The sequence below is a fragment of the Aplysia californica genome, unplaced genomic scaffold (genome assembly GCF_000002075.1).
Source record: "Aplysia californica isolate F4 #8 unplaced genomic scaffold, AplCal3.0 scaffold00216, whole genome shotgun sequence".
NCBI lineage: Eukaryota > Metazoa > Mollusca > Gastropoda > Aplysiida > Aplysiidae > Aplysia > Aplysia californica.
The window spans coordinates 298,135-320,444 of record NW_004797486.1 but is presented as its reverse complement, the minus strand read 5'-3'; the positions used below and the strand labels follow the sequence as shown (position 1 = coordinate 320,444).

Genomic DNA, 22,310 nt, shown 5'->3' with positions numbered 1-22,310 from the left:
TCTCCCTCTCCCTCTCCCTCTCCCTCTCTCCTAAGGCACTCCCGAATCTTTACAGATCAAGATCCTTATATATTCATCCTTAGTCATAAAAAAATCAAGACAAAAACCCAGAACAAATCATATCCTGAACGGGTGTAAATTCAAACAGGAACAAGGTCATTTGACCTAGAAAATGACATTTTTTGTCCCTTAGATTTTTTCTTGATTTTTGGCCTAAAATTACATGTATTACAACTGCTACCTCTGTATGCTTTAATTTACTGAAGAGCTCCTTGAAGAAAAATAATGTTTGCTTTCTAAATTATTCTTTAGCAAACAGAGATTAGATTGTATTTACTTTTCTACAGGTAGCAGGTCTTCATTGTTAGCTTTCAAGATGATGCATGTAATTTGACATTCTTTTTTCACATGTCCCTTTCTTCATGTCTTCTTTTTTAAACAGAGAGATCAAGAGATACTTCATCAACAGCTACGACTTGAATGAAAGTCTGTTCTTGGGACTCAAAGGTTCGCTTTTGAATTTTCATATCCGATTTTGCATTGCCTGGGAAGAAAACAATATGATAGTAATTTTAACATTTAGGGATTGTACGTCTTCTTTTCAGAAAGTAGGGCATTGGTGAATGTTTTTAAGTGTTGAATTATCTCTGAGTGCCGTTGGACATTTGAACACTTTTTATGTTGTATAAGGGGTAGATAGAGGGTTGGGTGTAAATCGGGGGAAGCTCGATGGAAAGGAAGGAATCAATCACCATACCATCTCACTCCTCAGACAAAACAAAAAGGAAACTGGCTGACACTTTCTTTCTCTCAGAAGCCACATTGGCTCTTTTTATGTCATATTCGGTGTAAAATCCTTCCTTCATGCCTTTTTGGTTGGCCAAAATGATTGAAAATGAAATAACGAATGAGACACGAAGTCAGTCAAATTGCTGACCAGACGCAGTGTGTAAATGGTAATAAATGAAAATCTCTGTCCCTCTGTCAATAAGTGACGACACATTTAAGTAACTGGAGAAGACTGCTTATTTGGTGGAGGAATGTAAGCACTGATGGATGGCCTGCAACTTGGTAATGAAAACCAAGTGGATGAAGGGAAAAATGAGCGGCGCGGATCTCTCATTCCATTCTTTGCTCTAATCTTTGTTTATGATGCTTCAGTTCAGCTAGCAAATATCACTGCTGCTGTACTGTTTACTGGCATAACATAAATCTTTAACACTCTAGCACACCTTTTTATTTATGTTTAATCAAACTGTATGCATCTTGCATAGAGCATTCATATAGATTCATCAGTTTTGTGTTTATTGTATGTAGATAGCAAGGAGTACTGTATTGTACTCCTTGGTAGATAGGTAAATACGAGCAGAGTTATGGCCTATAGCATAGTTTGTGATGCTGAAAAATTGAATGACAAAAATGGCTGCATACAAATGTTACCAACATATTATATTATATAGTAAGATAGTAAGAGTTAATTGTGTTCCAACTGCCTTTTACAGATGAAGCTTATTTCTACAAGTGTCCAGACCGGCTGCGTCTGCCACTGGTCTTCTACTTTGCCCACACAGCTGTGGTGTATGTCAACAAGCTCATGTTGTCTGGACTCATCCATGTACGTTTTTCTCCTCTGTGTGTATGTGTGTGTGTGTGTGTGTGTGTGTGTGTGCGCGTGCTTGAGTGTGTAAGTGTGTGTGTGTGTGTGTGTGTGTGTGTGTGTATGTGAGTGTGTGTGTATGTGTGTGTGTGTGTGTGTGTGTGAGTTTATGTGTGAAAAATTTTGTAGTTGTGTAACAATTTATGTGTGTGTGTGGGATATTGTATCCCTCTCATGCTGGGTTTGCAACGGCAGTCAAGGCTGGAAGCCCGCCTCCTAAATGATCTATATTGTGTGGATGGGGCTGTAAAAAACACCTACACTGAAAAAAAAAAAAAAGAGGATGTAATGTGTACGCATGAACTTGTATTCAGTGCTATTTATAACAAATGAAATTCCTTTGTAGTGAAGACTCTAGTAAAATCATAATATCATTTAGTCCTTATGGCTGGTTGAAAACTACAGGCCTGTTGTGTCGTGGTGAAATCAGGTGCTCATTAAAAGAATGAAACTAAAGAATCTGGCATTTTTCTGCACGATATATATATATTTGGGGGGGGGCTCAACACCATTTATGTTCATAAGAACATTTCTTTGAGAATTTTACTGAAAAAAATTGATCAAAGGCGCAGAAATGTAAATTTGCTTTTTCCAGTGACTTTAAAGCTTTGGAAATCACCAAATTTTGGAGGCCATTTTCTCGCTGATTTTACCTCTAATACCAGGCAACCCCCACCTCCTTCAATCGCTGATATTTCGACTTTTGTTTGGGACAAATGGGTATTTTTTTCCTTTAAAAAAACGAGACAAATAAACAAGCTTTAAGATGATAACATTGACCTAATCGGCCTAAAGTTGATGAGCATCATAGCTGTGACGCATAATAATACCTTGTTATTTCATCTTTCACTCCCCTCCCCCCTCCTAAGTTCTTTTCCATTGCTACATCCCTTTTTTCCTTTGTTTAACTTTATTGCCTGCTTGTCACTTTAAAACATATTATTTTACATTACAGGAGAGAATCAATCTGGACTTCGAGACCATGTTTGAAACTGGAGTGGATGAAATGAGTTGGGATGACACTGTAAGTACCTCTAGTATATTTATGTACTCAGAGATCACTCATGAACCTCTGAAAAAAACCCCTGATATAACTGCTGAACAGGTGGCACACATAATATCATTAAGTGTTCATATTTACCAGAAAGTTTTCCATGAACCATAGTGTTTTTTATTGACCTTAGGACGCTACATTTTATGCAATATGTGTTATAATTTTAAAAAAATTATTGTCTGATTTTCACATCATCTGATTATAATCTTTGTTACGTCTGCAACTCGAATTTCTTACATTGAATTTACAATGACACTGTCCTGTCATAATTGTAAAGTTTTAATAGTCTGTATAATGCATGTGCATCAGGTGCTTGTGCTCTGAACTGTATTTGCAATAAAAAATATGTTTGCTTGTGAATGATTAAACTCACTTGTCCTGAGTCTTGCTGTTCCATTTTAATATTTTAGTTGCTGAGAACTTGTCTCTATTTATTCTTTATCCAGGAGAACTATCGAATGGGAGGCAGTTACAAATGGCCTGCCATTTCTGAAGTGGTAGAGTACCGTCAGATTGTTCGTGACCTAATCCTCAAGGTCATCGATGACACACCCCTAGAGCTCCCTGTGACTATGGACAGTCCTTGGGTAGGTGAAAGTGTTGAGGATCACTTGTCTTTGCTTGAGAGTTATGAGGATTGTTTGCTTTTGTTTCAAATTTAAGCCTTACTGGACATAGAAGTGGGAGTCAAGAAAGAAAAAAAAAACTTCTTAAGATGTTAATCTCCCATGTTGATAGTTTGTGGATGTTTTCTTTCCCCATTGGCACTGTTAAATCATCTGGGAGGAAGGACCAACCCACACTGAAAGAGACACAACATCCCAGCAGAAAAACGGCGATACTCAATAAAATAATGTACCAGCTTGGAAATTGAGCATTTGTCTGATCTAAATGTTGTCAGAGTGGATGTAACACATTTACCGTCATTTGTAATAGATCACATGGGTGGCTGGAGGGTGCTACTGTAGGTCCTACTTTTTTTAACATCAGTCACTTAGTGGATATGTTCCAACAAACTAAAAATAAACAATGAATAAAACAGAAATAATGTTGATTGGCGCCAAGGCGAAAAATCCTTTCTTCAAATGTTGCTAATATATCTCTTAATGATGGAAGATTCCCCTATGTCACATTCTGTAAAAAGAGTTGGCCTCACTTTAGATGAACACCTTTGAGTGGAGCAAGCTGTTTCTCATATCAGAAATTCCTGCCATACTGAGATAAGAAAGATTGCTTACATAAGACTGTAATCTCAGAAGAAGCAGCAAACAGGCTTGCACCATTGCTGGTTATCTTAAAATTAGACGGTTGCAAATCTTTGTTTTAAAACATCCCACATGACAAAATAGAAAAGCCGCTTAAAGTTCAGAATCAAGCTGCGAGACTTATAAAGAAAAGTATGCCCAGTAAAGACCAGGGTAATATACAAAAACACTAAATAGAAAAAAACAACAACGAATCAATGCATTAATGAGCTTCCTGTTTCTGTCCTATCTCAAAGACTAATTCATTCACATAATCCTGTAAGATGTCTGTGTGCATCAGGTTGGAATTTAATTGAGCAATAAAGATCTAAATTAAGATTATATGGAGAGCGAGCTTTTAGCATTGTAGGCACCAATGAGTGGAATAGGATGTCATACTGTGTCAGTTCTGGTGATTCTTCGGACAAAAAAAATGACGCAGAACATGCATATTTATTCACAATGTTCTATGATTGAGCCAGCTTCTGCTCATATTTTTATGCGTCATTGGTTTTTAAAAAATAAGAAAATTGGGGTTTTGAAAATGAATTGATTTTAATCAACCTGTTTTGATACGTACATGTAAAATTTCAACTATGTCGTATCTACACAAAGCAATTATCATGCTATGGGCATTTTTTATCGTACACACCATTTGTCAGTATAGAAATATCATTTTTATTATTATTATTATTATTATTATTATTATAATTTTTATTATTAGGGTTATTATTATTATTAGGCCTATTATTATTATTAGGCCTATTATTATTTTTCTTTTCTTTTCTTGTGTTGTTTCTGTCAGACTGTCCTACTCCCTCCATGCACTAAATGACAATTATTGTGTCGATGTGTTTCTCTTTACTCAAAGAAACGAATTACTTGAAAGCAATAAATAAACAAGTGTCTGTGGAGTAGTGGTTAGGCCCGGTGCTGTCGCTCACAGAAGATGTGAGGGCAATTCTTTTATCGGCAGGTTTTTATGGAGTGTCTCCTCCTGTCTGCTGGGAAATTGCATTCCACTCTAACTTGGTTGGCCCTGACCACTGACAGGCAGGGTTGCAGCAAATGGGCTCCTAAATGACCTAAATTGTGTTGATGGCAGCGTGAAACATCTACAGATAGGCCTACATTTTTCATTTCTTCATGGGCGTGTTCTTTTCTCTGTGTCTACAGTGGGCTCTGATGATGGGCATGGAGCATGAGCGGATTCATCTGGAGACGTCCTCTGTCCTCATCCGCCAAATGCCGATCGAGATGGTCCAACGGCCGGAGGGATGGACATACGGACCCGTCAAGTCTGGTAAGATTTTTTTACAAAATTATTTGCTAACTCTCCTCTTTTCTTTTTCAAAAAACTAATAATCATGTTCATGTATTGTCCATTGCTTTTTTTTGTAAGCTCTTAAGCTATTCCACAACTATTATAGCCTTTTAGGAAATAATTCAGTCCCAAAATTTAGTAGAACTGGTCCCTTCAGATAGACACTTATATTTGTTATGTCCTGATTATAAGCAGAGTAGCTATAACAATAACATCATCCATTTTTTGGCTCATTTCAATATCTGGATCTGTCAATACAACATGGAAGCTATGATTTAGTCTGTATTAACACAAAATATTTTCCATAGCTATATATATATATTCGCAGTGATATTCATGCCTTGCAATATTCTTTCTTGCTAAGTGACCTTCATTTCTCAAGACCTCTATGTTTTAGAGGTAACATTTCTGCTTCTTTTGTCAAACTGTGAATTTACTGGAGTGATGATTTTCTATCACTTCAGGTTAGGCGCTTCACCATTGCACATTGAAGACTTTTGTTTGATTCCCGTGTTAGGAAATTTAAAAATAGTTTATCTTGATCTTTTTGCTGGGTCATTTTAGTATCCCTCTGAGCTTGGGTTGGCCCTAATGAAGCACACCTCTTAAATGATCTAAATTGTTTTGATAGGGGCATTAAAACTCTTACATTTTTTTCAAAAGCAAAAAAAAACAACCCAAAAAGCTTTTGTTACTTTCTCTTTTGTCTCAATCTGGTCAGTGATGAAAAAGTGATTCATTTGAAATAAATGAAATGATTGAACTTTGCTACATTCCTCTATCCCTCAGCCAAGCCTGTGAAAAAGAACAAGATGGTGACTGCTAAGACTACGGAGGTCACCCTTGGCAAGCCAACCAACTTTCCCTCTTATGGTTGGGACAATGAGTATGGGGAGGTCTCCTGCAAGTGAGTCAGCTATCATATATACCATAAACATACCCTTACACCAATGCCCACAAAGGCCCAGAGAACAGCCACCATATCCTGCTGCACTGTACTTGTTTCATAACCCAAAAAGCACAGACATGGCAATATGCTACTCTACCAGAGAGAAAACTGTATGATAGCCTCTGGAATGCGCTACCTAACTGATTGTCTAACCATATTTGAGAATGAAGAAGGAGGAGAGGATATGTGTCACGACGCGAAAGAATCCGGCACTCGTAAATTTTGGGGCATATGGAGTTAATGTTTTTATCTAAAGCTTGTTTATTTGTCTTGCTTTTGGTGAAAAAAGTACCCATCTATCTTCATGTTTTGGAGAGAACCGTTGCGGCAAAATGTGACTGGCAAAATTACATCGTAACACTTCAATTTTCAAGGGAGTTGTTCTGTTTCACAGGGTGCCTCCTTTCCAGGCCAGCCAGTTTCTGATCACCAACAAGGAATTTTTGGAGTTTGTCGAGGCAGGAGGGTACAAAACTCCGAGTCTGTGGACTGAAGAAGGATGGAAGTGGGTACAGTTCCGTGAGGCTGCGCATCCATGTTTCTGGGTCTGTAACCAAGGTATGGCGTCAAGGGAGATCTATCTGATGTGATTGCTTGATAGATTCTTTTAAGATTAAATAAGATGAGATTAAATGAGACAAGACTAGAGAAAAGGAGATAAGATTAGATAAGGTAAGCCTCCTATCCATGGTTTTTAGAGAATTCAGCTTGCCTTTATCAATTGCTCATCATTTTTGCTGTTTTGTAGTAGGATATTTTTCCTCTTTGTGGACTTGCCACAAATCAGAGATGATATTTTTGTTTCGTGAGATAACGCAAGAGTAAATATTACAAGATCAAATCAGATAAAACACATGTTTTTTTTAAAAGTGGCCATCAGGAAGCCGAGCTGTACACCAGTAGTCATTAGTCATACTCATTCACATTGTTTTTGTACATCTTTGGAAAACATTTGTACATGCCCATGGACTCATAGGTGTACATACACCCTTACACACAAACAAATACACACACACACACATACACAGACTCATTAAAACACACTCATACAGACTTAAATTTGCCCACTTCTGCTTGCTCACACATATGCTGGCACACAACACAGACACAGAAATGCATTCATACATTTCAACATTTAGCTTTTCATTTTCCAAAAGTTTACAAACTTGTCTAAAACAGTGAAACCTAAATTTCATGCTCGTTGTGGTGTAAGACTTAGGTTCTTTGCTGTGGAACACACAAGGTGTGAGTTTGATTCCTGCTTGAGGAAGTAGGTGTTGAACATTTCAATTTGTCTGCTCATTCAGGCTGGATTGGCCCTGACAGACGAAGTCGAAGCAGTATCCTCCTTCTAAATGATCTAAATTATGTTGTTTAGTGTGTATAACATTTACGATCATCTTGCAATTGCCTATATTTCAGGTTGTAAGTCGGGCTGTGGTGCTGATTTGGCGTCTTACTCCCACTGCCACTTTGATGATGACTCTGTGAATGGAAAGAATGGGACGAATGGAAATGATGAAGAGACTGAGGTGAAGAAAGCGAGACAAAGTATCTACAAGTGAGTGTTCTTGTCTAGAAAATAATGTAGCATTTTTTTGCAATATACAATTGAAACCATCCAATATTTTTTAAAGAGAAAAGTAGTCATCTTAAACAAGGGCTCCACTTGAATAGGGTAATTATGATATATTCCCCCCCCCCAAAAAAAAATAAAAAAATTTTTTGATATTAAAAAAATGCAAGGTTGGAAGGGGGAGGGGGGGTGGTCATTTGTACAGGTGATTGTCTTGGACAGGTGGCAATAAGAAGAGGTTCTACAGTATTCAGAAAATTCTTTCAAGCTGTGGTTTGCTTCAACGCTTGTAATATCTATATATCTTTTTAAAAAATTACTTTCGTACAGTTTCATTGTTGAAATAGATGTGTTATTACAGATATGTTACTTCTAAACTCTCCAGGATTTTGCTGTTTATTAATTGATATATTATTATGTAACTATTAGACAAACCCATTGTTAAACCAGTTTATAGATATGAAGATCTGCATCTCGTTATTTTACACCTGTAGTACATATGTGTCACGATGTGGTGGAATCAGGTGCTCATCAATTTTTGGGCATATTGAGTTGTGGGTATCATCTTAAAGCAGGTTCACTTGTTTTGCTTTTGATGAAAAGAATCGAAGGAGGTAGAAGACGGTAGGGTTTGCCTGGTGTCAGAAGTAAAAATAACTAGACGATGGTTGCCTAATTTTGGTGACGTGCAAAGCTTAAGTGTCCTTGGAAACTGCAATTATTTTTGTGTGTGTGTGTGTGCCTTTGATCAACGTTTTTCAATAAAATCCACAAAGAAATGTGTGCTCTTAAATGACATGGAAAGGTTAAAAGTTGCCAATGGATGGGTGAAACGTTGGTTACGCTACTTCTATGTCATTATTTTGAGGAGCGCCTGATTTCACTATAATGCTCCACATTTTTAGGCTACGTCTGATGTTTGATGTTGTGGACATGGCGTGGGACTGGCCAGCAGAGGTCAACTACCATGAGGCCAAGGCCTTCTGCAAGTGGAAGGGGCCGGGCTACAGGCTCCCAGTCGAGGCTGAGCATCACGTCATGAGGGGAGCCCAGGTGAGTGGCTCAGTTTAGTTGTAGTTTTAGGAAGAGTTTTGCGGCACTTGTAACTCAATAAGGTCATAATATCTATAAGTGCCGAAGATTAGAGGTGTTACGAGAGAGTAACAAACATAAAAAAGAAGAAGGAGAGACCAGGCCGATAAATGTCTGATAGGAAAGAATTTAAGGAGCAAACCACACCAGAGCACCTGCCAACCACCCACTGAGTGGCTCAGTACTGCACTGCTCTGTCTGTTAGATCAGTGATATATATGTCCTTGCTGGAACTGGGCGCAGCTCTATCTGGCTGGGAAGCAAAAAGATCTTACCTTATGCTTTTGGGTCTGTTGCGTCAGTGGCCTAGTGGTTAGGCTCTCGGACTCGCAAACGTAAGGTAGTGGGTTCGAGTCCCGTCAGGGGCCCGGCGTTGAGTCCTTGGGAAAAGCACTTTACAAGAATTTTCCTCACTTCACCCAATTGGGATTAGTGTTTGAGCGCTTAATCAGCTGCTTGCTCTGTATGCTTCCCGGGAAGCTGAGAATGTTTCGGAGTGTTCTATGGTCTGCTGGGGTAATAATGTAGTGTAAAGCGCATAGAACCTGCTGTTGAGCGGGGATATGCGCTATACAAATGCTATTTATTATTATTTATTATTATTATTATTATTATTATTATTGTTATTATTATTATTATTATCAAAGTAGAGCTGCTCGAGCAGTTTGTCTGATGAGATTGCTTTTTAGATTGTTCTAAAATAAGATAAATTTATAATGATAAAACAAGATGAGATGACATGAGATGAGATGAGACGAGATAAGATAAGATAAGGTTATCCTTCACTAATCATCTCTAGGATTCCCATACATCACTTAAGCCTGCTTTTACTCATCTAGTCTTCCCTGACTTAGAATTCTTCTGTTGTGGATTTAATAAAGAGCGAAATGTTTTGAAAAGGAAAAAACAACCCTACTTTGCTGTGCACATTATAGTAGGCTACTGTTTTGTTTTCTGCAGCTGCCTGCTAGCGAAGGCTCACAGAGTGACATCATCTTCCAGAAGAAAATCCCAGCTAATCTCAACTTTCAATACGGCTCCTCAACAGTAAGTGGCATCCATTAGATGATTCTGTTCATACGTCAAGTGTGTGTACATGTTTGAATGTATATTTGTGTATATGTATCTGCATGTGTATGTGTGTGTGTATGTTTTTCTGTGTGTGTGTGTGTATGTGTGTGAATGTGTGTGTGTGGGTGTGTGTGTGTGTATATGTGTGTGAGTGCGTATGTGTGTGTTTGTGTGTGTGTGTGTGTGTGTGTGTGGTACATCAGTACTAAGCAGGTAAAAATATGCATGTCATGTACGGGGTAGACACAGTAAAAAACAAGATGATTATAAAATTTTTTTAGCATCTGACCCGAAGGGCTGTCTGTCTTCTGAAGGTCAAAATCTGGAAAAACCTTTATCATAGAGATTCAGTATAATCTCAGGTTTTAAATTGAGGCTTTAATTCAGACTGTACAAAAATAATTGTTATGACTGCGGTCAGGAAGTTCTGGATCCTTTCACCTTTTCTCACACGTCGTGCTACGACATAAGCAAAGGGCATGCCCTGTGCATGTACACAGTTTGGTGGAAATTCTTTTTAGTCTGGAGCTGTTCTTATCTTTACCTGTGCAACTTGCCAGCCACTAAATAGTGCTAGTTCAAAGTTAACGATTTTTTAAATAAAAAAACCTCAAAAGTCTAATTTGAACAACGTTTGTGTTCTATATATATAAATTTGTAAGTAGATAATTTTCAAGAAAAATAATAACAGGACATTCAGACATTGACCGTACACTGTATCCCGTTACTGTTTATTGGATGATATGAAAAGGAAAACATACTTGGCAAATGCTTGTACAGCTCTGTTTTTTTCTTATCTATCTTGTCTCTTGTACTTTTCTTTAAAAAAAAACCCCGAACAGTTTATTGTTGTTTACTCAATTGATAAGCAATTATGCAGCATTCTTTTGTAGCTGTCAGTGATAGACATAATAAGTATTACTGATACTAAAAAATGTTTCTACACCTTAGACTGCTTAGAAAAGTTAGACAAAGCATTCCTTCACCCCTCCACAAATACCAAATAAACAAGCACAAAATTGAAAAAGAATCCTCTAAAAAACCTGAAGCACTGTTTGTCTGTCTGTCTGTCTGTCTGTCTGTCTGTCTGTCTGTCTGTCTGTCTGTCTGTCTGTCTGTCTGTCTGCCTGTCTGTCTCCCCCTCCATACCTCTCTCTCTCTCTCTCTCTCTCTCTCTCTCTCTTTCTCAATTGATATTTAGTATATACTTTGTATTAGACTGTAATGGTTCCCAATGTTACAGGCAGGACAAGTGGTAAAAGTCAGTAACATTGTGTATAATATATTTACTGAGTGTCAATTCCCCTCCTCCGTTAGTTGGTGGTTGGCGGGTGCTCTGGTGTGGTTTGCTTCTTCTTTCCTATCAAACATCTATGGTCCTTATCTCCCCTTCTTCTTTTTTTATGTTTGCTACTCTCTTGTAACACCTCTAATCTTCTGGCGCCCATATGACCTTATACAGTTGCGAGCGCCGTAAAACTTCTACTAAAACTAAATAAACTAAACTTCTCTGTTACAGCCTGTGAACCTGTTCCCACCGACAGAGACAGGATTTTATGATGTGTTTGGAAACACTTGGGAGTGGGTGGAGGATCATTTCAATGGTCTCAGTGGATTCCACACACACTTCCTGTATGATGATTTCTCTTCCCCATGCTTTGATGGAAAGCACAACATCATTTTGGTAGGTTATTATCCTAGTTCATCTTGGTACCTTGGTGAGATTTTTGGTGGCACTTTTTTGTCATAGGCCGTGGAGACTGAACCCCTCAAAGAGAAAAAAGAACAATGTGATCAATCCTAAGGAATTGAATTTGCTATTTATTAGTCAATGAGCATGGTTCTTGTAAAATCCTTCGCCCAAACTCTGGCGCTAAAAAAAACACGTGAAAAGTGGAGAAACCTGACGAGGCTCTCTATCATACAGCGCCCCTATGATCCTCGTGGATTATGGGATCAGTAAGCAGTATGGTTCTTGACATGGGTTAGTAGGATGCTACATCCCCAGGAAAGGCACTTAACTCTTTCTACTCAGTTCATTCAGCTGCAAATGGGTACTAAGTTATAGAGAAAGATGAAATGGTTTTAAATAGTGGCAGCTCCTAACTGCTTGCAACACTGTATGTCCCATAAGGGACTGACATTGTAAATAGGAATGAACTGCCTAACCTTATGGAGCTTTTATAGAAATGTATGAGCCTTCCATTTGGGTGAGGAGTTGGGTGTAAATGTTTTTTATTTAAAAAATTTTGTTTTTTGTTTTTTGTTTTTTGGGGGGGTATGACTGTAAGTAAATAGCACTGTCCTGTTTATGACACTTCCTGATTGAAGCTACTGTCTAACAATTCTATCGTGTGATGTACCTCATTGAGCCATTCATATTGATATTATAATTTCTTTTTAGACAACAGAATTGTGAGTTATAGCATTGTTATTTCCAGGTTGTGGTATATAAATTTCAGTAAAGAGATGAGGTGCAGGAAATGATTCCTCCTCTTTTGTTCATCTCTATAGGGAGGATCATGGATATCCACTGGGGACGAGGCCTCAAGGTTTGCTAGGTACGCTTTCCGCCGACACTTTTTCCAGCACTGTGGCTTCAGAATTGCTCGCAGTTTGACGGAGGACCTCAAGCAGATTGATCTGCCAGCTCGCATGGTCGATACCGAGGTCTTTGTGTTGGGATCTGGTGTTCAAGGTGATTGGCTAGTAGTTTGTAATAGGGTTTTTGTTTCAAAGGTCCCCATTTTAACAACCTTTTGTCACGTAGACTTGATTATTCTATATATGCAAAGATATGTGAAGGTGCTATTTAATTTGTCATTTGTGAAATATTTGTGGGTATAATATGAGGAAATGATTGAGAGGAAGTAAAAATTAAAGAAGAAAAAAAAGTTCTCCTTTCAGATGAGTTAGAAATAAGACAGACAGCACTCATAACCTTTAAGACTGCTAATGTGAGTAGTAAGCTGGATTTTCACTGTTATAGTAGGATGTACATACACCCTTTCATAATTTCAAAATATTTGAGAAAGGTTTTGTAATAAATGAAGTAAGACTCACAGTTGAATACAAACACCAGCTTTGTAATGAGGCCATTAAAAAAATTTCTGTCCAAAACAAGTAGAAAAAGTTGTTCTGCTTTTTTTCTTAACAATACATTTATTTGATAGCAATCTTCATTTCCATAGCATCTTAGTTTTTAAAAAATTTGATCGGTCCAAACTGTTGGGATGGGTTAAAAATTCAAAGATTATCAGCAGATGAAGACATCACAGAATAATACAGCACCAGGAGATGATAAAAGTATTAAATTATTTCTCTCTTACAACATAAAATCAACACTGCTGTTGAGCATAGCGGATGATAAATCAAGGTGATGATGACCATATCTTACCTGTATCAAGCGTTTAGAAATATTTGCTCTTTTTGTAATTGAAATATTTTTTGGTCCTCAGCCAATAAAATCTACCTTGACAACAACTTCAGCGTTCAGCGTGTGCAGAGCACTAATGCTGTCTACAATTATGACACCATGGAGACACTGGAGGGAATTTTAGAGCTGGAATTCGGCTTCCGTGATTCCTTTGCCGCTGTTGTTGCTGCGCTTTGTGGTAGCTACTGTAGTCATTACAAAGTTGCCACAGACTCGGCAGTGCATCTGGGCACTGCCACGGGGAGAGGCTCGTTTGAGCTCAGCAGACATTTCCAGAATGTGAGTCGCCTTTGTTGCAGATTTTTCTGATCATATAGTGTTTGTTTTTGTTTATGTTGAAACCTAACGCCCTTCAATTAATGCAAAATTATGCTCACATTTTTCCAACTTAAAAGCTGTTTCAGTCACAATAGTTTGGGAATCCGAAAAACACATTTTCCTGTTTTGATCTAGCACCTCTGTTTGACCATCAATGATTTATCTATGTGAATTCAGTACATTATTTACCATGGAGGAAGGTTAGCTTCAGATATCTTATTCTCAAAATGCTTTTCTTTTGTCAGTATTGAGCACAGCATTACTTGTCTCGCAATATTTCAGCCTACAGATTTTTCTCTAAATATAGAATCTTCCTCTTTTGAACTAACTAGAGGAACCTTCCCCTTATATATCAGTACAGACACATCATTTGACACAAGAAATAAGATTTTGCAAAACCCATTTGCCCTCCAGGTACATTCACTAATTCACATGAAGTTCGAAGCTGTTATTATTGGTGGTTGATCGTGCTGTGGTGTGGTTTGCTCCTTTCCTATGAAACATCAGTTGTCCTTATCTCTTCTCCTTCTTTTGTTTGTATGCTGCTCTCTAATAATGTCTCTAATCTTTGACACTTTTATGGCCTAATTGTGATGTAAGTGCGTAAAAACTCCTACTAAAACTAAAGCAATAATCGTACATTGCATATTTATTCAATGGAGCTTTTTACGTTCATTTTGAGACCATATGCACAGTTTTTATGTACATAAACGTGTATCAGAGTTGTCCTGCTGGAGGTTGGAGGGCACATCTGGAAGATTCTTCTCTTCTTTCTCTTTATTGTTTCCATCTGTCTACCTTAATTATCCCCGGCACTAATTCATCCTTCTTGTGGCAGTGTGCTTCTATTAACTCAAGCACGTGGGTGGTTGGCGGGTGCTCTGGTGTGGTTTGCTCCTTCTTTCCTATAAAAAAAAGTCTATCATCTCTATTTCCCCTCCTTCTTTTTTGTGTTTGTTACTCTCTAGTAACACCTCTAATCTTCGCCACTTATATGACCTTATTGTGTTCAAGTGCTGTAAAACACTTACTAAAACTAAAACTAAAACTAACTCAAGCAAACTAACAGTTAGTTGTGTGTCTGTTCTTGCTGCAGGTGCTGGGAGTGGAGATGTGTGGCCGTCTCATTGACGCAGCCGTGAGGCTGCAGTCTGGGCGTCACATCACCTACAAGAATGGGAAAGACATCAAGCTGGACACTGGTTACAACCTGGACCGAATTACATTCAAGCAGGTCAGTCATTTTTCTCTTTTTCAAACTGTGTTCAGCAGAAAGTGGGGGATTAAACCTGAAGTGAAATGTCTGTTCCTGATTTGCTGAAGAAGAAGAAAAAGAAGAGGAGAGAGAAGTAGAAGAAGAAGAAGAAGAAGAAGAAGAAGAAGAAGAAGAAGAAGAAGAAGAAGAAGAAGAAGAAGAAGAAGAAGAAGAAGAAGAAGAAGAAGAAGAAGAAGAAGACAAACAAGAGGAACAAGAGGAAATAGGAGAATAAGTAGAAGAAGAAAAAAAAGAAGAAGAAGAAGAAGAAAGACATAAAACTGTCTTTTTCGTGTATTGATTTACCTGTACCTTGCTCCTTTATTTCCTCTTTTTATCCTCCCCCTCTTATCTCTCTCTCTCTCTCCACCTCTCTGTCTCCATAGCTGTCAAACTCTAAGTCTCTCCATCTCTCTATCCTCTCATCTCTTAGCCTTCTAATCTGTTCCTCTCTTTATTTCATTGTCCATCTCTGCTGCCCTTATCCTCGCCCCCCCCCTCTTTCCACACACACACACACACACACATACACACACACACACACACACACACAGACACACTTTTCAATCTTTCTATGGTTCTGTGTCTATATCTCTCAGTCCCTCCATCTCCCTATCTCTGTTTCTCTCTTTTTTCTACATCCCTGTGTTTCCATTCGATTGTCTTTCCTACTGTGGTCTCCCTATTTAGGCCTACCCATTTCTCTTGTTTTTGTAGAGGTTTTAAACGGTTTTACGGCGCTCGTAACATCTTAAGGTCATATGAGCGCCAAGGGATGGAGTCAACTGAGAAGTCCTTAGAGGGAATCAAGTTTACTCTGCTTAACTCTCTAGCTCCAACAGCACAAAGTCTGCTTTGACTATCAAGGCACCCCAGAAATAGCAGGTCACAAGAGTTTGACAAAAATACTAAAGAAGTAGAGGAAAATGAAGATAATAAGAATTAGGAAAGAAAAAGCAGCAGTTCACTGTTGCAGTTCAGGCACAATTATAAGCATAACATTGATGAATCAGCCCATTTACAATAACAATTCTACTGTGCATAAGAGCATGTTTAATGTCCCCCCCTTTGAGAATGGCTTAAAGACACTTCAGTCAGTAGCACTGCCCATGGGGTCCCCCGTTTCTCTAGCTCATAACTTGCTTGCAAAAGTGTTGAAAGTTGTTGACAGATAGTTTGTAAAATTCTATTTTGCATTATTTTCCTCCCTTCCCCTACAGCTAACCTGGATTCCCAATGAGGTGGAGAATCATGATTTGGTCCTCATCACTCACCTGGATAGGGTCCAGAACCCAAAAGGTGAGTACTTTATTAACTTGAAAATTTGAATTTGGTCTGGATTTGTGAAAGAAAAGTGGAATTTCATAGTATGAGTTTCAGGAAGCATCAACTTGAAGGTAAAGTTTTTATTTACTTAGGAATCCACTCAAATGGAACATGGTTAATCCGAAAACAGTGGTAAACTATAAGAAAATAAAATTCCAGATTTGTTTTCCTTCTATTTGAGTAACTTTTCAAAACTGAAAACATAGCTAAAGTGAAGAAAATCCAGTGGTCCCGCAGATTTTTGTTAACGCAGACTCCATTATGAATTTTTGATCTTGACATATAATTTTAAAAAAATTATTATTAGCCCAATATGTCTCATATTGATGCATTCATTTCCTCAAAAAAATCAAAGAAAAGTTGTCCGTAAATCAGCTCCCATTCTGTTCTGCTCTTTAGCTTGGCTGGTGCGACTGTGGGAGATCACTCGTCCCCGTGGAATGGCTGTAATTGCCAGCAAAGACGGCAAGTGGAACAGGGAAAAACTACATGTCCATCTACATCATCGGTGAGAATGAATCTGATTTAGAGATAAAGTCATACATTTGTATGGCTATTTAGAGCAGGTCCATCACCATGCCAAAATCAGATCAGATGCTTAGAAAATGAGTTAAAGCATGAAATTAGGATATAAAAGTTGAAAATTTGTCTTTACTTCACACTTTAAAATAAGCCTGCAAAGAATGAAATTGAAAGAGCTATAGCGGGTAAAATCTTTTTAATAATGAGTTTCAAATCTTCCCTAATATCTTCATCATGTATGTCCTTATTTGAAATGTACATAGAAATAGCGTAAATAACCCAAAAGAAAAGAGAGGAAACTTAAAGGGAGCAGCGGCTTTTGTTTAGGGGCAAATCTTATATTAAAACACCATTACTACCTTCAACATTTTATATTCTTATTTGTATTTATTATAAACTGACCTGTTTGCCTAAATCTGACTGAAATCACAATAGGAGTATAGTGTTAATATAATACCCTCTCCTCCATTGTTTTTTGTTCTTGTGCAGAAAGTTCTGAGAAACTGATACCTATAGATGTATAAATACAAATAAGAGATCTTTAAGAAATGTTATCATTGTCTCAATATATCTTTTTACAGGCTCCGGTGTGTGAGCAGCCAAGAAGTTCCCTATGAAGACAGGAATGGTGAGGGCACTGCCACCATCACCATCTGGAAATACAAGTAAAGCATTTCCTGTTTCTACCGCAAGAAGTAAAAGACCAACAATCTGATGGATCAGAGCTGTTGAAGACTTCTGACAAATTTCATATTGATTTGATGCTTTTTTTGCATGTACGTGATGATGAAGTCACATTGAACCTTATCTTTTCTTGAAATGTATGTAAATGTAACTGATTTCTTCTGTGAAGAAACATTCTTTGTTATGTTTTACAACTGCTTAACTTTACAGAAAAAATTAATAAACTGTTTACACCTGCAGGTCAAGCGAAATATTATGTTAATTGTTTGAGAGCTTTGTCAACGAAAACTTGTCTGAACAGCTTTAAGAATGTGCAAAATGTTGTTTTAAACTTTTATTTTTGAATGAATATTCTTCTGTTGTGGGATTAATTTAAAACATACAAAGAGTAAATTTGATCTCAAAATATTGATAAGCAATACTTCTATTTCCCTTTCAAACGGTAATTATATTATTGTCTTTGAGATTACTGTACTCCCGTTCAACTATCTAGTCTAAATGAGAAAACACAGCATTGTGGATTTGATTTTATGAACTGAGTTGTTTTACATTTTTGTTGCTCACTTTTTTTCTGTCTTTCCTTTTGACTACAGTAATTGTTTTACTTATGATAATGTGATTTTATCGTTTTTACTTGCAAATGTAGTGCGGTAAGCAGTCTTATGCAAATGACTGTATTCAAACAGAATGTTTGTGCTACCTATTGTTGCAGTTAGATGGTTTGTATTTTCATATGATGAATCTCAAAAATTTTCAGAGAGAAGGAAAGTAAAATATTTATCCTTTTGCTCCACAAATGGATCTCTTGTGATGTGAATATGATCAGAAATGTATCAACCTCAGGGGAACTCTCCCAAATGGGTAAAATTATACATAGAGGGAATTAGAAATGTGTATTTATCAATTCCCAAGCAAAATTCTTATCTCTATACTTATTTTGGTGATGCAGAGTATTTTGACACAAAGCATAATTATATATATCTATTTACTTGTCATGTTGTTGATTGCTGGTAATGGACAGTATGATATTCATAGCAAATAGAAAATGAAATTTATTTCTACAAATAAATTTGCTATGCATGTGATATGTTTTGTAATATTGTATTGCACACCTAGTATATGATGCCTTTTTGTAGAAGGTCAATAGTGATGTTTGTTGTCACTTCCATGTTTTTTGGTAGATGTAATAAAGCATTTTGAAAATGTTCAGATAAAACATTTTTTGGGCTTCTCAAAGATTGTTTCTGTTAATGTTCTCTGTCTGCTCTTTTGATCTTTTAAAATTCCTTCTCTCTTTTTCTGGCTCCCTCGTGTGTTTTCTCTGTTGCGTTTTCTCTCTATTTCTCTCTCTCTCTCTCTCTCTCTCTCTCTCTCTCTCTCTCTCTCTCTCTCTTTCTCTCTTTCTCTCTCTCTCTGTCTCTGTCTCTCTCTCTCTCTCTCTCTCTCTCTCTCTATCTCTCTCTCTCTCTCTCTCTTTGCTTTCCCTCTCCCTCTCTATCTCTCCCTGTGCTTCTGTCCCTCACATGTCATCTCTTTCTCTCTTTTTCTCTTCTGTTCTCCACCCATTCTCTCTCTCTCTTTCTCCCTCTATTTTTTTTGTATGTCTTGAAGATGTCTCACATTTCCCTCCCGCTGTAAAATGGTTTTTGTACCGTATTTCTTGTTGCCCGGTAATAAAACTCCCATTCATTGCTCTCTCTGTCTCTCCACTCCCCCTCTCTCTCTCTCCCTCTCCCCCCCTCTCTCTCTCTCTCTCTCTCTCCTTCTCTCTCTCACTCTTAACCATCGTCTATGGTGTAGCAGTTAGGAACTTCGCTGTCACATGTAGGAAAACGGAGTTCGATTCCTGAGTGGGAACATAATCTTTTATAGAATATCTCGATCTTTTTGCTGGGATGTTGTATCCCTCTAAGCCCGGATTGGCCTGCCTCCTAAATGGTTTAAATTTGGACTTTCTCTCTCTCTCTCTCTCACACACACACACAATCACACACACACACTCAAACACACACACACACACACACACACACACACACACACACACACACAAGTATCTGTGTATACTGAAAAAAAAGGCACGCTGTCTCTCCTAAGAATTACGTACTGGTATTTATTCTGTGAGCAGGTTATGATATGTTCACAGCGAAATACACAATTTTCGCAACATCTGCAGCTTTAAAGACCACAGTCTAGGAGAGGGAAAGAAAATAGATTGTTCTGTTTTAAGGGAGACAACTGAAGCTGCTTTTCTCTCGACGAATCCTAATGTTAACTCCCCTGTTTCTAAATCGTCTCAATCGAGCGGGTTCGTAACCAAAGATTTTATAGTAGAGAATCTTTGTCGTAACCTAAGTACATATCATGCTTGACTACGGAGCGGAGGTGTTTAAGTCCCCAACTGGGGTGTTTATGACTCTTAATCGCTTTATGGAGTTTGCAAGGTTCTCAACCCATTTGGCTCGGTCCTATAGAAGATTGACGTTTAATTCGAAGGTCCTGCCTCTCAAAGATACCTATTTTGTTGATAATGGTGTAGTAAACCCGCACACTTAATAACAGCGTCTTGACCAGCTGGCCAGACATTCAATGTAGTAGTGCTGGGTTCGATTAATTACTATTACAAGTTGTATTTTTTTCGGATGATCACTGTAATCACTTTCCCCCTTAACAAAGTACGGATAGGGCGTGCAGAAATTTTCAAGTAAATTGTTATCTATTTATTAGGGTTACCATGGCAACTCTGTTCAGTACACTGTAATAAATGGTAGCCTTTAAAGTGCTTAAAAAAAATTACATGAAATCTGAAACGCGATGGGTATTTTGCACTCTCATGAAAACCTTGACCATGCACCCGAACAGTAACTATAGCACTTCAACAACAACAACAACAATAACACGTAAACAAAAACAACAATAACATAATAACATGTCAAAAACAATAACACATCAATGACAACAATAATAACACTTCAACAACAACAACAACAATAACACGTCAACAAAAACAACAATAACATGTCAAAAACAATAACACATCAATGACAACAATATTAACACGTCAACAACAACAACAACAACAACAACAATAACACGCCAACAAAAAAACAAAAACAAACAACAACAATAACCGTCAACAAGAACAGCAACGATAAACACAACAACAACAAAAACAACGACAACTACAGCAAAAACACTTACACAACGGTACTGTACGACAATCCACCAAACAAATTATCAGCAATCCCCGATCCTCACCCACCGGGGCCGCCTCATCTTCTTTTTTTGGGTTAAATGATAGAATCGTGTACCGCAGGTGGAAGAAATTACTGTCAACTTTCAAGGCAGGCGTCAGTGAACAATTTTAATGTCATTGTTAGTGCACAGTTTAACGACGCCCATGTCAACACAATAGACTAGGGTTACCGAAATTTGATAGAGATGGGAGCTCCGAATGCAACATCCATCTCCTACAGTACCAAGATGGAATATGGGTCTTCTTCTTCCACCCCGTGGTTGGAGCAACTGTGGGGGCATCACTGCATCTGAAAACCAGCTTTCGCCATTTCTCTTTGTCCTTTGCTTTCCTCAGATTGTCACCCAACGTCTTCCCTTTCCACTCTGTGATGTTGTCCTCCCAACTCCTTCTCTGCCTTCTTCTCTTTCTCTTTCCTTGTACGGTTCCTTGTAGGATTGTTTTGGCAAGTCCTTTGGACCTTGTGACATGCCCATACCATTTTAGTTTTTGCCTCTTCACTGTGGCCAGTAGATATTCATGCTACCCCACGTACTGCGTTTATCATTCTGTTCCGTACCTCAGCATTTGAAATGTGGTCTTTGTATGAGATTCAGAAACAGAATATATGGGTGGAAAGCCTCAAAAACAAAGTGCAGTCGAACGCTCGTTAGGGTATTCAAACCAGAGCCACCCGCTCGGTGGTCCAAAATGAAACCAATTACTGATCTAACAGAGTGCACTCATATTATCATAATATTATGATGGGCTCTTTGACTTTACAAGTAAAATACGTGGATTCGATTCTCAAATGGGAAAGTGTACTTATTGAGAGACGTCATGTTTCTGTTGGATGTTGTATCACACTCTTTAGTTTTAGTAAGTGTTTTACGGCACTTGCAACACAATAAGTTCATGTAAGTGCCGAAGATTAGAGGTGTTACATGAGAGTAACAAACATAAAAAAGGGAGGAGAGATCAGGACGATAGATGTTTGATAGGAAAGAGGGGCAAACCACACCAGTGCACCCGCCAACCACTCACTATTACACTCTATCCGGGACGGCCCTAACAAACCGAATCGCAGCAGAATGCTTCCTAAATTGTGTAAATTGTGCTGATGAGGTCGTTAGATGCTTAAAAGATGAGAAAAAAGATGAAGAAAATGAAAAGCTTGAGCAGACATTTTTTTCCCTCAATATTTCTCAGAATAAACTTCAAACCTGACACGGAAGCTATATGCCTCTTCAAGCTCATTTATTTACAGTTCATAGCACACAACATTATTCAAAGCAAGCTTTCACAGATTATGAAAGATCGATAGCAGTTAAAGTTTGGTGATTGACATCCTTTTCTACCGTGTCACCGTCAGTAAAACATTGGTAGCGAAAGGAAAACAACAACAACAACAACAACAACAACAACAACAAAAACAACAATGAAAACAACAGTAGCAGCAGCAACAACAATAACCTCAACATTACAACCCCCCTAAAAAAAAAACGACCAAAAAAAAAACGACAAAAAAACACAGCGGAAATAATGTCTTTACCCCTTTTACATTATAAAT

General features: G+C 37.9%; 1 protein-coding gene across 1 annotated transcript in view; it reads left to right on the top strand.

Annotated features, from left to right (window-relative positions):
• Positions 1 to 18,724, top strand: part of LOC101850652 (ergothioneine biosynthesis protein 1) — a gene marked incomplete at its 5' end in the record, with an annotated part of 22,033 nt that extends 3,309 nt beyond the window's left edge. The window contains 17 exon segments of the mRNA XM_005099513.2: positions 443 to 507; positions 1,503 to 1,615; positions 2,613 to 2,681; positions 3,158 to 3,298; positions 5,132 to 5,258; positions 6,069 to 6,186; positions 6,623 to 6,786; positions 7,651 to 7,789; positions 8,710 to 8,857; positions 9,857 to 9,943; positions 11,487 to 11,651; positions 12,482 to 12,665; positions 13,426 to 13,682; positions 14,818 to 14,955; positions 16,197 to 16,275; positions 16,702 to 16,810; positions 17,406 to 18,724. Of these exon segments, the coding sequence (XP_005099570.1) occupies positions 443 to 507; positions 1,503 to 1,615; positions 2,613 to 2,681; positions 3,158 to 3,298; positions 5,132 to 5,258; positions 6,069 to 6,186; positions 6,623 to 6,786; positions 7,651 to 7,789; positions 8,710 to 8,857; positions 9,857 to 9,943; positions 11,487 to 11,651; positions 12,482 to 12,665; positions 13,426 to 13,682; positions 14,818 to 14,955; positions 16,197 to 16,275; positions 16,702 to 16,810; positions 17,406 to 17,493 (2,191 nt within the window). The 3' untranslated portion in view covers positions 17,494 to 18,724.
• Positions 18,725 to 22,310: the final 3,586 nt, after the last annotated feature.